Source organism: Tursiops truncatus, chromosome 4 (assembly GCF_011762595.2).
Source record: "Tursiops truncatus isolate mTurTru1 chromosome 4, mTurTru1.mat.Y, whole genome shotgun sequence".
Taxonomy (NCBI): Eukaryota; Metazoa; Chordata; class Mammalia; order Artiodactyla; family Delphinidae; genus Tursiops; species Tursiops truncatus.
Genome location: NC_047037.1, coordinates 141102335 through 141117762, shown reverse-complemented (window position 1 = coordinate 141117762; position 15428 = coordinate 141102335). Strand labels below are relative to the sequence as shown.

The window sequence follows — 15428 nt, the reverse complement described above, 5'->3', positions numbered from 1 at the left end:
GGGCCTTGAAGGAGCCCCTGGCAGAGCGCCGGGACTGCGGGGTCCCGGGTGAGAGCGGGACGGCTGGAGTCCAGGCTGCCGGCCGGCTGCTGCCCGGATCACCCAGCTTTGCCAGCAGCACGAGCGCCCAGCCAGGGTTTTGCCGTCCAGAGGGGCTGTGGGTCCGACAGCCCCGCTCCCCGTCCCACCAGCCTATTCGCAGCTGCGGGCAACCCCGAGGAGCTGAAATATTTGCTGTGAAATCAGAGTCAAGAGGCGGAGGTGATCGGCAGACAAAACCATCTGGTGCCACTTACGTGGCAGCTTCGGGGCAGGAGTGACGCGTCTGAGCATCTGCTCGCGCTGACGCTGCGGCGGGCCCTGCGCTGGGCAGCTGGATGAGGCTGAGTGCGGAGCACGCGCGAGGTGACCGAGAGGCCCCGCGGCCTTCGAGCCCGCGCTCGGCAGACGCGGCGTCGGGGGCAGCACTCAGGTCAGCCCGCGAGAGCGGAGCAGCGGGAAGTCACCTCCCCGCCCGGTCTGCGATCGGAGGATGCTGGGCCCCTGGGTGACGCTGGGTGCGTCACCCCCTCTTGAAGGGAGAGAGGTGAACCACCACCACCCGGGAGCCCTGATGTTCTCGGGGTGCGAGCCGCTTCTTGGGTGGCCAGATGCAGTTTTGGGGGCCAGGCGGGCTGTTGAAGCTTTCAGGTGTGTCCCTGTAGCTGTTCACCTTTGCTGTCCACACTCCAAAGTTCATGGCCTCCCCAGAGGCCAGGGCTCCCGTCTTTGAGCACCTCTGGTTTGCCACTGTGGGCAGCTAGGTGCTTTTCGGAAGCCCTGGGACCCCTCCCAGGCTGCCCGGGGTCATGGAGGTGTGCTGGCGAGGGCCTGGGCCGGCAGATGGCCACACGGGCCGAGCCCACTGGCAGGGGCTGGTCCCTCCTTTCACCCCTGCCCTGATGGCGGCTGCACATACATCCCGAGTGTGGAGGGCCGCCTTCGCATCCCGCATGCGTGGGTCCTTCCACCTCTCAACGTGAGGGTGGCGTTCCCTCTCTGGCCACGAGCAGCCGGTGCCCCAAGGAGACAGGAACGGCGGGGGTTCCACCATCAGGGCCCCAGCTTTGCTCTTCCTCCCTGTGGGCTGCTGAGGTCAAAACGACTTTGGGGAGAGTGAGATGTGCTCGGTAGCGGCGCTTGGCCACCTGCTGGAAGCAGGGCTGCGTGTTCTGAGCTCCTGTGCGTCCAGGCCAGCAGGGTCCCCTGCTCAGCGAGAGCTTTTGGGACCTGAGGTCCTAATGCTTCTCCTGGAAGATGTGACTCTTCTCCTCCTGCCGTGGTCCCCCTCCGCCACGTCCATTGCTGAACATGCATCGATCTGGCAGGTGACAGCTGCACACTTAGAATGCCTCCTCCACCCCTGACCTTGCGGCTCCAGCCCTGCGTGCTGACTGCTTGGACGGTTTGGAGCACACGTGTCACCTAGGGCCTTTCCTCAGGCGCCGGCCAGCACGCGGCCCTTCTCAGGGTGGACCCGGGACCTGCACTTTCCTGGCCCCTCTTGCTGAGGGCTTCTCTCATCCTGGGAGACCAGCCAGGGAAGGCGGTTCGCACAGGAGATTCCAGGCCCAGGCGGGGAACGACGACCTGGATGGTGAGCGCTCAGCGTGCACCGTTCCTTTGCTGGAGCGCAGGGAAGTCGCTCAGCGGATCTCGTCCAAGTGGGTGAGCCCCGCCGGGGCTCCCGCGTTACCAAAAAGCTGGTAAGCGTCTGTGGATTCTGGTGGCCACGTGGAGGGACTTTTTGTTTTCTCTGGGTTCAGAGAGAGGAAGGTATAACTGATATTATAGACTAAACAACAACAAAACGATCTCCATGTTTGTGTTTTCTCAGCAAAAGGGGAATTTTAAAGGAGTGTGTTCTTGCCGCAGAAAGTCACTCTGGGTCCCCGAGGCCTCACAGCTGCCCGGGTCGCCTACTCTCAGCAGCACCTCCGGTGGAAGCTCCTTCCTGAAATCCTCCCCAAGCCCGCGAGGCCTGCACCCTGCAGGCCCGGGGATCAGGACGCAGCCCGGGGGGCTGCTGGGCGGAGGGGGTGCACCGAGCAGCCAGAGCCCGGGTTCGAGGCCCCGCCGCTCACCTGCTCCTTGGCCCTGACGCCCCTTCCCGAGCCCACCAAGGGGCAGTTTGGCTGCCAACCTGGAGAATGAAGTTGAAAGACAAAGAAGACAGAGGAGAAGAGCGATGGGGCCGCTCCCGTCTGGTCCCCGAAGCCGGTCCCGGTCCCAGGCGGCTCCTGCACTCACCTCGTTGGGCTCCCAGAGCCAGACGTCGAAGGTGGGCTTCCGCAGGGCGTCTACGGTCTCGGGGGACAGCAGGTACTGGAGGGGACAGGAAAGCACTGTGAGCACGCACGGGGGCCTCTGCGTTGAGACGAAGGCTGGCCATGCCTTCTCCACTCCCCTCTTGCCCGCCTCTCAGGACACCTGGGTACCTTCTCAAAGGCTACACCCACGAGAATTCTGGAGGGGTCAGAACTACGGGGACAGACATCCCACCAATGGTGGTCAGGGGCAGAGCGCCAGGAATGACCGCACAGGGGACGAGGGGGCGCTTGGGGGAGACAGAACGTTCACCCCTTGACCGTGGTGGAGGGTACGTGACCACGTAAGCCTGTTGCACTTGACAATGCTCTGCACTGCAGGAGGTGAACTTTACTGCATATGCTAATGACATCCCGAGAAACCGGACTTTAAAAAATACAAGAAAGTGAAATCAAGGGAAAAAACTTTTACTTGGCATAAATTCAAATAGTGGCTAAGAAGCTATTTTGAGGTTTGCTTTCGGACGCTGTCACTGGTGTAGCCGTGGGCCATAACAGCCCAGCTTGCTGGGGGCAGGCGCTGGTTCTACGGAAGACCGGAGTTTAGGTTACATTGTCAGAGGAAACAGAATATTTTAGACCCAAGACAGTCACGGTGTTTTGGAGTTAGATACAGTCGTCTCCTAGGTCTTTCCGTTTGTTTTTTTAAAAGGAACCACTGCGGAGGACTGCCACCTTTTGTTCTGGGCCTAAGCTGGGCCTCGGGACTCCCTGGGGCAGATCCTGAGGTGTGGGTCACGCGTTCCTGTAGGGCAGGGCACTCGTGTCCATGTGAAAACCTTGGACAGTATTTAGCTTGTCTTTCGTATCCGAGTTGGGGAACCCCCTGGCAGGGAGGCTCTGGGAGTTTCTTTGCTGCTGTGGGAACAGTGGGGGGGTGGCGGCCTTGGGCACGGCCAGGCGCCCCGTCTGCAGGACCCCGGCCACTGCGAAGCCCAAATCTTAGTGGGAGATTGTGCAAAGAACAGTTGGGCCAAGGGTCCTGCTCAGTCACTAGCTGCAGGCGTTGTGAGATGGGGGACCACCATCACCGGACCCCTCTTTTGCAGCTGTCTGAAGAACCCTACCCCCGTCCCCAGGGCACTGCTGCTCTAACAAAGGCTGAGGCTCTCTTGTAACTGAGAAATCCTTTGTGACCAAAAAGCAAAACTTCTCACAACAACTACATGTTGTTCGGGGACAGGAGATGCAGCGAAGCAGCTTTTAAATAATTTAGTTAAAAATGAAAGTTCTTTCAAGTAACATTTGCACGTGAGAACCGTTTGTTCACTGAGTAGGCGACGGGGGCTGGCTGGACACCGGGGAGGAGCTCCGATCTCTTGGACCTTGGTCTGGGACCACTGTGGCTAAACAAACGTCCGAGAGAAAATATATCCTGCCTAAGAAAAACGGCAGCGTTCCACAGCCCAGGGCCCGGGCGGGAGCTGGTTTTGCAGATGTGCAGATGGCAGGCGCCGGGTTGGGAGGTCAGGGGGGCCGAGGGTGGGAGGCTGTGGACGCTGACTGTGGCTTCTTCAGGAGCAGGATGTCACCTTACCTTGGGATAAGCGGGGACATCGCGTCGAGATGTCAACTTCTTGCTGTTATCCAAAAAACTGTATTTACAGGGACAGCTGGTCCTGAAGGGAAAAGCAAAGATTGTTTCTGGCACTGCCGCCTTGGTCTTGGTGTCACTTGGGCGGCGGATTGCGGGGACCTCATCGGAGAAAGACCGAAAAACGCAAAACCCAACCCAATCCGCATCCCACAAACCCCTTTGGTCTTATTTGTTACAGAAGAATAAGTCGTAAAGCCAGTGACACCTCGTTGCTAAACCCCGAAGACCGTGCCTGGACCTCCTGAGATAGTACTGAGCTCTCAGCAAACATGGCATCTTCATTTTAGAGAAGCTCCTGAAAATCTCTTTTAAATGATGCGAGCAAAATACGTTTATTCTAAAAAATTCAAAAACCACAGAAGCAAAGTAAAAAAAAAGTAAGTCCCCTTTCCCCCACTTCTTTCCTCTAAATCTCACACCTGGCAATGCCTTCTGTTAAGTTTGGGGTACCTTTCCAGAACGTTCCTAGGTATGGACACACACGGACAGCCCCTGGTCCTTTTAGATAAGGATGGAATGGTTCCAAGTTTCCTCTCTGGCAACTTGCTTTTTCCACTACCATGTCACAAATGCACTGCTGCTGCTTCAGAGAGCTCGACCTCATCAAAAAGCAAGTCCTCCTTGGGACCTCGGGCGTGATGGACCTCATAGGGTCATCAATCCCGCCTCCTGTAATAGACGTTCAGGATGTCCCCAACTGTTCCCCTTACGCACACGTTGAGAGGCGAGTTTGATCTCTGACTCTGCTTTTCATTCCCTAACGTCAAGGCATCAAGAACAGAACAGGGACTTCCCTGGCGGTCCAGTGGTTAAGACTTGCACTTCCGATGCCGGGGGCCCGGGTTCTATCCCTGGTCGGGGAACTAAGATCCCACATGCCTCGGGTTGCGGCAACAAAAGCAAAACAAAACAAAAGAACAGAGCAAAAGGAGCCTGGTGGTTTTGGAGGGAAGCCCCCTTCCGACATCAGGGGCGAGTGTGCTGGCCCGAGGGGTCACAGCCAGGGACTGCAGGTCGGGGCTGTTCCAGGAGAGCCCGCAGCGCCTGGGCCCCCAGCCCACATGGGCACCTTAACTCCTCTGGAAGGAACTTGAAGTCCCCCCACCTCGAATAGGGAGCACAGCGGGGGTGGCGGGAGGGTCTAACACCCCACTCCTCCCGCTCCCCCTGCCTTGCGTGAGATTCCCAGGCTGGGGATGGGGCCAGCACAGAAGCTCACGCAGTTCGTAAAGAAACTTCCATCTTCCAGGAGAGCAATTTATACTGAATTGTAAGAGCCGTAAAGAAATTCACATCCTTTAAGCTGCGAGGCTCCTCTGGAGAATCTATCATAAGCAAAGAATTAGACGTAAGCAAACAGCTTGAAGGTATTCATCCCGGTGTCATCTGTTGCCGCAAAAACACAAAACCAAACTAGAAGCCACCGGAACGTCCCCCAATGGAAAATAATTTAAACCATTATGGTACTTCAACAGGGAGGACTACTATGTCATCTTTAATTATGAATATTATGTGAAGCGAGGGAATTTTGGATGAAAAGGGAAAAAGAAACGTTGCCTACAGTATGTCCTGAAAGGTACTGCAAAACAATTGGCCACGGAATGAAGAGAAAAGAACTCACTGGGTGGGTGACATTTGCAGACATTCTGCAAAAATGCCTGAGGCTGCATTTTCATCTACTGACTGTTTACAGTGTTGTAAATGAAAAAAAATTACAACAGTATTTCGTAGCTGTTTTTCGAAACCGGCTATCTGGGCGTGGAAGAACATCTGGGAAGCTCAGGACTGGGTTTTGACTGGGAGCATCGTGGTCGCCGTTATTTTTACTGACTTGCCCCCCTCATCAGTATAGTCTGGAGGTATGACAAGGTGGCTATGCCACTTGCAAGCTCAGAATAATACGTCTGCTTCCTTTTTGGGAAAAGAGCCTCAGTATGACTTTCTTGGCGTGCCGCTGTTCCTTCCCTCCACCCGATGCTTGCGAAATCATCCGAGCTGCTTAAGACGGCTTCGTGCATGGAGTGGGATTTTAAGACAGATTTAGCAGAAGGGTAACAAAATGAACCAAGAAAAAGCGCCAACCAAACGCTTTCCGTGGTCGCCCCTGTCAACGAGAACTCCCATTTACACACGCACGTCTGAGCAGTGAGAACCTGGTCTGTGACTTAAGAGCATAGGTAGCATCGTCATTATTTCTTTTCCGCTTTTAACCTCTTTTGTACAAACATGCACACACGTGCTGTGCAGGTCAGTCCCGCGCCTCTCCCAGGAGGGCTGTGTAAGCTTCCACCACCGAAGATGATCTGACTGCTGGAATCCACTGCTTCCTTGAAAATCCCAGCGTTGGGAGGTCCTGCCGCGGCCAGGCAGCCCTGCCTGCTCCCTCTTCGGCCCGTCGCCACGGGAACCAGCATCCTCCAGCTGACAGAGCAGCTGGCATGGTGCCTTTTCTTTTCTTTCTGTTTCATTTTCTGCGCTCCCAGCCTCCCCCCTCCTGGGGCTCAGTCCAGTGGTCAAGGCCATTTGTTTGGGATGAAAGCAGAGATGACAGATCCCAGAGCCCTCAGATGCCGCCCCGTGTTCCTGCAGCCCCCACGTGCTCGGCGGGGCCGGGCCCTGCCCTGAATGTGGGTGGGCGATCCTCCCTCTGTCCTCTTGGGGGAAAAAGCCAAGAGAAACCCAAGGCCTGTGTCTCAGGGGAGCGCAGCCTGTTCCGAGGGTGTCTGTGGGTCTGCGCCTCATCCGACCCAACGGCCATCCCTATTCCCTGGGGAAAGGCGGTTCTGGTCCACGCAGAGCCCTGGCTCCGAGGCCACGCTGGGGTGTGCCTGTGCGGGGGTGAAGGCGGCCATCGCCTCAGGCTCCCTGGCCACCCGAGCGGGTGCAGACCTGAGCTCAGCCGGGCAGGTGCCTTTGTTCCCCTCTCCGCCCCCGAGAGGCAGGATCACCGCCCGGCTGGGTGGACATCCTCAGAAAGAGCTGCTCAGCTGTGCGACCTCCCCCGCAGGTAACGAGCCTGGTCCCAGGATGCCGGATGACTACACGGCCCCCTTGCACGATTAAGATGGAACCCAGCCGTCAGCAGAGACGAGGGGCAGTGCAAGCAGCTTATCCCCCATCTGAGTTAATTTCTCCATAAAGAAAAGGGCAGGGCTGTTTGTATGGGGCACAAAGGGGTGCTGGGCTCCCGGGCAGCGTCCCAGGTGGGTGTCGCTGCGTGGATCAGCCCTGAGCCCAGGAGGCTGCATTTCTTTTTTCGCAATGTGTCAGCACTGTTACAGACTTTACCCCATTCTGTTTTCGATTGAAGAGGCACAATTACCCGTCTCTCACCTACATGAGCTGCTGTGAAAACTGCCTGTTGAGAAGACAAGCCTCTAGAAGCGGTTGGGGCACAGGGAAGCCTCCTCTTCGGACCACAGCACTGTGAGTTCCAAAAACGCATTGATACCTCTTGCGGGGGCGGGGTGGGGGGGTGGGGGGCGTGGAAGAGGCTTCATTACTCGGATGAGCCCCGGTTCTGCCCACTTTGCCCCCGACGGGTGCCTGCAGGTGACATCTCGCTTCCCTTGTGCTCTGAAATCGGGCAGGTCTTCTCCACATGGTCTATCGTGTCCCCCAAGAATCATATGTGGATGTTCTAAGCCCCAGTACCTGTGACTGTGACCTCATCTGGAAATAGGGCTGTAACAGATGTAATGAGTTAAGACTGGTCACACCAAGTGTGATTGGATTAGGGTGGCCCCTAATCCAATATGACTGGTGTCTTTTTAGAAAAGGGCCATTTGGACACAGAGACAGACACATACGAAAAAAAAAGGCCATGTGGAGACAGAGGCAGAGACTGGAGTGATGCTCTACAAACCAAGGGGCCCCAAGAAGTGCTGACAACTGCTAGAAGCTGGGAGAGAGGCCTGGAACAGGTTCTCCCGAGAGCCTTCAGAGCGAGCCTGGCCTTCCTGACACCTTCACTTCAGACTTCTGGCCCTCAGAACTGTGGGAAAGTAAATTCCTGTTGTTTTCAGCCCTGCAGCGTGTGCTGCTTGGTTCTAGCAGCTACAGGAAACTAACACCACCTGGACGAAATTCTGTTTTTTCTCCTGCAACCTAACCCGCAGGGCAGTGCACGCCAGAAAGCACAGCAGGGGCATCACGTTGCCCCTGCCCCAGCCTGGCTCTTACAGAAGGGGCGGTGGGGGATGCCTGCCACACGGCCGGCGGGGCAGGACCAGCGGGGGCGGGGGGGGCGGGGCTCCTGACTCACCCCAGTTGCTCTGGGCAGGTGGTAGGATTGAATCATTTGAGAAGGGACGAGAGGCCTCATTATAAAACACCTTCTGCTTTTGAATCACTCCATCATGCCCGTGAAACTAACCTAACACTGTAAGTCAACTATACCTCAGATCAAAACCCAAACCCGAACCCCACCTCCTGCAAGTGCTCTGTGGGCTGTGTGGCTGCAGGCGACCCTACAGAGGGAACATGGGGGCCGGGGCCCAGGGCACCACCGCTCGCCGCAGCAGACACGGCCCTCGGCCACGGGCCGCCAGTCTGAGGCTGCTCGCGGAGCGGCCGGGACAGGGCCTGGCCGACTAGCTTTATCTCCCCTGGGTGTTAGGACTGGGCACAGGACGGAGGTCCAGCACGTGGCTGCCAGAGGGCTAGGCTGAGCTGTCCAGATCCTGAGCCCGAGGACGACACCGTGACCAGGGGCCTCCTTCCAGCTGCTGAGCCGGGCCCAGCCGTGGGGCTGCGCGGGCAACTCCAGGGCCCTTACTGGGTCACGTGAGGGATCTGCCTCCTGACCCCACAGAGCCTTCTGCTTCAGGGACGGTGGGGACGAATTATTCACTCACAATTTTCTGTCGTCACGGACTCCTTTGCCCGACTTCCCCCAAATCCAATGGGATGAGACATCCCGAAGTCCAAAACACTTGACAAGTGAGCGGGCCACGAACGGGGCGTGGTCCCCGGAAGCCATGCACCACCGAGCCCGTCAGGCTAGTCCCCGAGCCCGTCCTGAGGCCGCCAGCCCCGCCCCTCCCCTGCGACCACCAGCTTCCCCTCCCCTCCTGCACCGAAGGCCCTTGCATGTAGCCACGCTCTGCAGTAAGCAGGTTGCCCTCAATTTTGAAAACTTAGGAAACGACCTTCAAGATGTTGGGTGGCCTCGTGAGCCAATTTGGCGCGCTTGCACGGGCCGTTCGCAGGTTCATTAGTCCCGTTAAATCCTGCTGAGCCCCAGCTGTAACCTCAGCCTCCTTAGTGGCGTGGCGTTCCGGGGGTGACGGGCCACACCGTCACCACGCGGTCTCTGGACCACGGGCGTGAAGCAACGCAGGACAGCAGACAGCTGCAAGCTGGGCCCGTCAGCAGAGCGCTCGGTGCAGCCCCTCACACAGCAGGCTCAGTGTGTGCGACCTCCAGCATCATCTTGGCTGGCGTGGTGCATCTCTCCCCTTGACCTGAACATCTGCTTTGACCACCGTTTCGGCGAAGGGTCTGGCTGTAGCCCAAACCCCACTTTCCAAGAAATGCCTGGGGCATGTTTTTCCTGGATTTCGGCAGCCTGGGCCACCTCACCCTGGTTCTCCAGGGGATGTGTGGAGGGACCCTTATTCCGTGGGACAAGTGACTTCTGTGTCCAGAACGCGGCATCGCTCCCCTGACGGGCCGCTCTGTGCTATGGGGACGTCCACACGGGATTGGGGCCTCCGGGACACCAGGACACTCGTCCCCTGGAAGCCAAAGGCCTTTCTCCTTTTATCGTTCCCCTTTTCAAAAAATCGATGCCAACTCTGTTCAAGTTGGGGCCGTAAATCCTAACACTCTGATCTGCAAGAAGATTACTGGCCTTTTCTGTGACGTCATCCTCCCAGCCTCCCTCTGCCATAAACTCTCTTTTATGATAAGAAACCTGTGTCATCGGAAAGCAAATCCCAGACGGTGCCCACCCCAGCCAGGGCTGGGATCCTCCAGCTCTGCTTTCAGGGAAAAAACCCCCCAGGGCCCCTCTCGGCTCCGCGTGGCCGCGCAGAGCTCTCCCCGGCCGTCCGCCGCGCTTGCCCAGCGCAGACCTTACCTGTTGCTTCTAGCTGCCAGCTCGTCCCTCATCTTTTTAATGTCACTCTTGCATTTCTCAACCTCCACCACTTTCAGTCCTTCCACTGGAGACCAAGAGAAACAAGGGGGTTACCATGGATACACGTGGAGGCTGGGGAGGCTGGTAACTGGGGGCTCGCCCGTGGCTCCCACGTCCCCGGGGGTGAGGGGCGGAAGCTGGCTCAGACACTGGTTCCCAGTCCCGCCCACGCCGCTGATTCTCAGGCCTCCCCCCCCACACACACACGGCTCAGCCACAGCCTGTTCATCACGAAGCCCCTCCCCCTCCCCGCTTCCCGAATCGCCACCGTTCCCGCACGTACTCCTTGCTTTTTCTCCGTACCCCTAAGCGCCAGCTGAGGACAGAGGATCTTTTATCCCCAAAAGAAAAAGGGGGTACGTGTTCCCAGGGTAGTAAAATGCAATGAAGGGCTCGGGGAGCAAAACCACAGCCTTCCCAGCAAGGATGAAAATTTCGTTAAGGCAAAAGCTTTGCAGTTGAAGGTCCTGGGTAGAGCAGTTAACCGGGAGAAGCGCTGACTTGAAATGGATGAGAAATGATCAGGCCAGGGGAAGGACGAGCGGAACCCGCGCTTGGTCACATTCCCAGGGTCCTGCAGCACCGGGTCCCCTAAGTCAGAACACTACGTTTTTTTTCATCAAAGGATGAACTGGCGCTACGCCTGCCAGCGAGCGTTCAACTGCAAGGCGTTCACTCTGGCAGGTGCATATTTAGTTCAGAAACGCTGCCAGTTCTGGAAGGGCTTTCAGATTAGAGTCAGGTCATAAGAAATAAAAAAGATGAGCTCTGTTACTTGGTAATCACACCTCGATTTTTATGCAGAAAGATACTACCCACGATGCCACTCATTCCCCTTTCTATCAAGCGGAATATGGCTAAAAATAAAATGCAGGTGATTTCTAAGAGAAAAACAAAGCAACTCAGCGACTTCCGTGGGCTTCCACCCGTCTCCCATCCGGAGGAACTGTCAGCAGCTCTGGGGCTCGCGGCTGGGGGAACTCTCCCAGCGCCGAGCCCCCGGGCAGCCCTCCAGGAACCACGATCTTCCTGGGTGGGTTTTCTAAACATTTCAGTGTCAGGGGCCAAGATTATGTGGGACCACTGCTTCTTTCCGTCCAGTGGCAGGAATCTGGAGGATCTGATACTCGGATCTGGTTCCGGTGACCTGCTTCTGTGCCGTGCGGGATGCCAAGGGAGAGGCTCAAACACCATCTCCACCCTCCTGTACCAGGACGCGGGACCAGCGAGGTGGGGAAGCCAGGGAACTGGACATCGGTACTTTGTGCTCCCACCAAGAGCCCACACCCTCCTTTGGGGTGCGATGCCCTCAGCACTTTCTCGCATCGCGGACCCCGTTAGGAGGTGGATGAAACCATGGGTCCTCTTCCAAGAAAAAGCACATTAGCACACACCCTTTACGGTTTGCATTTGGACCAGGCGTGCGCGGCCTCCCAGGCATTTCTCGGCCGCCGTCCCACTGCAGGACGCTTACCCCGAGGAGGAGAGGACCACCGCGGAGCTGTGTCTGTGGGTCTGCGAATGGGACAGATGGTAGATTCAACATCAGTGGCAGGAAGGGGCCCAGGAAGGGGTTGTTAACACGTGAAGGGCAGAAAATTTTGGAAAGTTGAATAGATCTGGAGAAGAGACCCGGCATGTGGCATAGACTTGGATCCAAAAAGTGGATCCATCTGGGGAAGAGATGGAGCACGCAGTATAGAGTCCAAATAGGGTAGCGGTGCCCTGCCTGCAGGGTCCACGGGTACCATTCATTCCGTTTCCAGCATCACTTCTCTGAATACAAAATAACCTATGATCGTTGTAGAAAATGGAGGAAATACAGAGTATCTCAAAGAAGGGTATTTAAAAATTTATTCATGGGGCTTCCCTGGTGGCGCAGTGGTTAAGAATTCGCCTGCCAATGCAGGGGATACGGGTTCGAGCCCTGGTCCGGGAAGATCCCACCTGCCGCGGAGCAACTAAGCCCGTGCGCCACAACTACTGAGCCTGTGCTCTAGAGCCCGCGAGCCACAACTACTGAGCCTGCGTGCCACAACTACTGAAGCCCGTGCGCCTAGAGTCCGTGCTCTGCAACAAGAGAAGTCACCGCAGTGAGAAGCCCGTGCACCGCAACCAACGGTAGCCCCCGCTCGCCGCAACTAGAGAAAGCCTGCGTGCAGCAACAAAGACCCAACACAGCCAAAAAAAAAAAAAAAAAAAAAAAATTATCCATGATCCTATTGGCCCAGAGAACTCATTTAATATTGTATATATTGGTGTGTATCCCTCCAGGCATTTTTCTCCCACCCCCATGCAATCTAAATATCTATTTATCTTTCTTAATTTAAAAAAGGCAGAATTGGGATCATGTTTTCTCATCTGCTTTTCTCCATCGTCAACAAGTCAAGGGTGCTCCTGTTAGCAGCTGCCTCATAGCTCATGGTTTCTGCTGGCTGCCTGATGTTTGATTGTGTGGTATTGAAATTGATGTAGATCAGGTTCCTGGGCCATTTATCGGGGGTGATGTTAAGATTAAGCCTTTTGGGCAACACGGAATGATAGAATTTACTGTAATGATGTTTACGAAATACAGCCTGGTTGCCAAGGAAATTGATAGTGAGTAATGAGATGGCAAAAGTGCATTAATCAATGGAAGAGAAAAACAGTGCGTCACGGGATTAAAGAGCCCCACCGCCGGGCGGAAGCCAGGAGGCAGTGAGAGCGCTCGGCGGATTCAGGCGCCAGCAGACCCAGGGCTGCCGCTCCCAGGCCTTGCTGGACACCAGGATGCCTTGTGGAAGATCCTGGGGGAGGGAGAAGGCCGTCCGAGCTGGGCCTCCCCCAGGTCCTGGCACTGACACTAGGGAGGACTCAGGGTTGAGACGGATGTCAGTTTCCCACTTGTCAGTCTCAAACCTGAAACACAGGCGGGCACGGACCAGAACCCCAAACTAAGGCAGAGGCTCCACAGCCCCGGGCTGAGTGGCAGCGTGAGCACCACCTGGACGCTGCTGTCCCCTTGGACTTTAGAAGGGGTCACGGCCACCCTAGAGGACCTTTAAGAATGATTTTCTAAGAGGGACACTGGCTTCGGGGACGGGGCCTCAGCAGGCAGGAGTAACAGCACGGTCACGGTCAGGTCACGAAGGCAGCTCTGTCCTACTCCCTTCTCCCCCTGACCCGCTGGGCTCTCCTAAGAGGCTGGCTGTGGGCAGGCGAGGCCCTAGTTAAGCTGCAGAGCTTTGGAAGTTGTTTATAGCCACGTAGGAATAGAGCCTCGGGTTTCAGCACTTCCTCCAAGGACTTTGGTAAAGAATTTGCATAAAGCACATTTCCCCGGTGACAAAAAGAAAAGCAAGCTTTGGTTTCAGTTTTCTGGGTTGTTTGCATGACCTGGCTGTAAACTTTGCCCCATGGGGCCAGCTCTCTAGTCTGTAGGTTCTGGGCCAGGCCCCGGCAGGGACAAACGCTGAACAGGGGCAGGACTGCCCTGTGCCCACCGCAGGGCGCCTGGGCCCTTCCCGCAAACAAGGAAGGACGGGAGGGAGGGGCGCCCCTGGATGGCCCATCTCCAACCGGGAAGTGAGGGGAGGCCCTGGATGTCCTGTGTTTAGGAAATGGCTTCTCACCTAAGCGAGACCCCAGCCTCCCGAAGAAGGAAAACATTTCGTAGAAAAGGAAGGAAAGCTTTTAAGGTGAATTAAGAGCTATGGCAGAATTTACATTTGATTCCAAAGAATTATACACTTGAGAAGGTCAAAAAAAAAAAGGCAGGAAATTCCATTTAAAACAAGTCAAATCAATGTAATGTGGTTTACAGATGGGCAGCTCTCGCTGGTGCCTCTGAATTCAAGAGGCAGAGAACAGCTCCGAACAGCTCACACATACCAGACAAAGTATGTGCGTGCGTGAGCACGGTGTGTGTGTGTGTGTGTGTGTGTGTGTGTGTGTCCATATCTGGTCGGGCCCCGCGGAGCAGCCCGGCAGTCATATTCCCGGCAGCCTTCCCAGGCCAGCAGCGCAGGCCGGCTTGCTTCTGGCAGCTCTGCAGGGTCAGGGCTGACCTTCTGAGTGGCTGGGATGACCAGTTCCCCAAGTGACCTGCGGGAGAGGTCCAGCTGCAGAACCCCTGTCCTCAAAAGGCCTCCCCTGTCCATTTCCAAGGTCCCTGCGATGTCTTCGGGGGAGGCCCTGATTGCTGTGTCTGGGCGGCTCTTAGGAACTCACACCCCCCGGGGCTGAGCACAGATGAGGTGACCGCGCCCACCTTGGCGCTAACGCAGAGGCGGGTGGAGCCCGGGGAGCGGTCAGCCACAAGCGCCAGGAAAGGATGCGCCCAAAGCCAGGTGGAGTTCAGGGAGGATGAGGGCCCCCTCCGGGGGTGCGTGGGCCCCCATAGCCATGTTCCTGTGGGCAGCGGGCAGCCGGGAGGTGGTGGGGAGGCCAGGGGCTGATGCAGGGAGAGGTGCCAAAGTGGGCCATGGGGGGGAGGCTGCTGCCCACACCTGGCCACCTGACCGCAGCTCCTGGAACCCTAACCCTAACGTCCTCTTCCTCCTGAGAAATGCAAGCTCTCTCCATCCCACTCCTTCAGTGCCCAGGTCTCTGGTGCTAGAAATTAATACCACTAGTAAAAACGCTAGTGATTTTGCAGCGAGCCTGAGCTGGGGGCGAAGGGGCGATGCCATCCTCCAGGTAATTTATGCCCATGTGCATGAATTATCTGATCTACACAGGAGCCCCAGGAGGAGATGCGAGCTAGTTGTGGAGGATTCCGGGCAAGGACATGCTGGGGAGAAGGTCATCGGGGATCCATCCTTTAATGGTCCTCAATCCACAAGCCACTTGAAGGCAAAATAAAAACACTTCTCGGCCTGATTGGTGTCCCCTCGGCCAGATACCGGAAGCCTCTCAAGTTGAAGTCAGCACAGCTCCCTGTAGGAGTTCTGAGAATTAATTAACGGCCTCTTCAACTTGTCTGTTTCCAAGGAACGGCGGCACTGGAGCTGGCTTCCGTGTGGGGCGGGGGAAGTGGTCAGAGGCGCCGGAGGAGAGGACGACAAAGCAGGAGGCACCTGTCACCCCCCAGCCTTCCCCACCCCCCGGGCATCTGTTCTCCAGGTGGGGACTGTATGACTGTTCATCTCTGTGACTGTAGGTGGTGACTCGGCAGTGAATGTTTGCTACGTCCAGAGAGCTCCCTACCCTCTGGGGCTTGGTGGGAAGCTGAGCTTGTCGCCCATGGCAGAAGACGGAAACCCCAAACGCTCACGGCAGTGGGTTGAACTGCGCCCCCGTCAAGGACAGGCTCACATCCTGACCCCCAGAATGAGAGTGTGAC

General features: G+C 56.7%; 1 protein-coding gene across 18 annotated transcripts in view; it reads right to left on the bottom strand.

Moving 5' to 3' along the window:
* The window catches only part of PDE9A (phosphodiesterase 9A), a 97569-nt gene that overhangs the window by 12614 nt on the left and 69527 nt on the right, over positions 1-15428 (bottom strand). For all 18 annotated transcript variants that reach the window (XR_012331638.1, XR_012331632.1, XR_012331631.1 and 15 more), the window contains 3 exons: positions 10046-10130; positions 3904-3985; positions 2290-2364 (listed from right to left, as the gene is read on the bottom strand). Coding sequence is in view for 5 of the 18 variants with exons in the window: in XM_073804541.1 (XP_073660642.1) it covers positions 2290-2364; positions 3904-3985; positions 10046-10130 (242 nt within the window). In the remaining 13 variants the exon portion in view is untranslated. The remainder of the gene's footprint in view (positions 1-2289; positions 2365-3903; positions 3986-10045; positions 10131-15428) is intronic.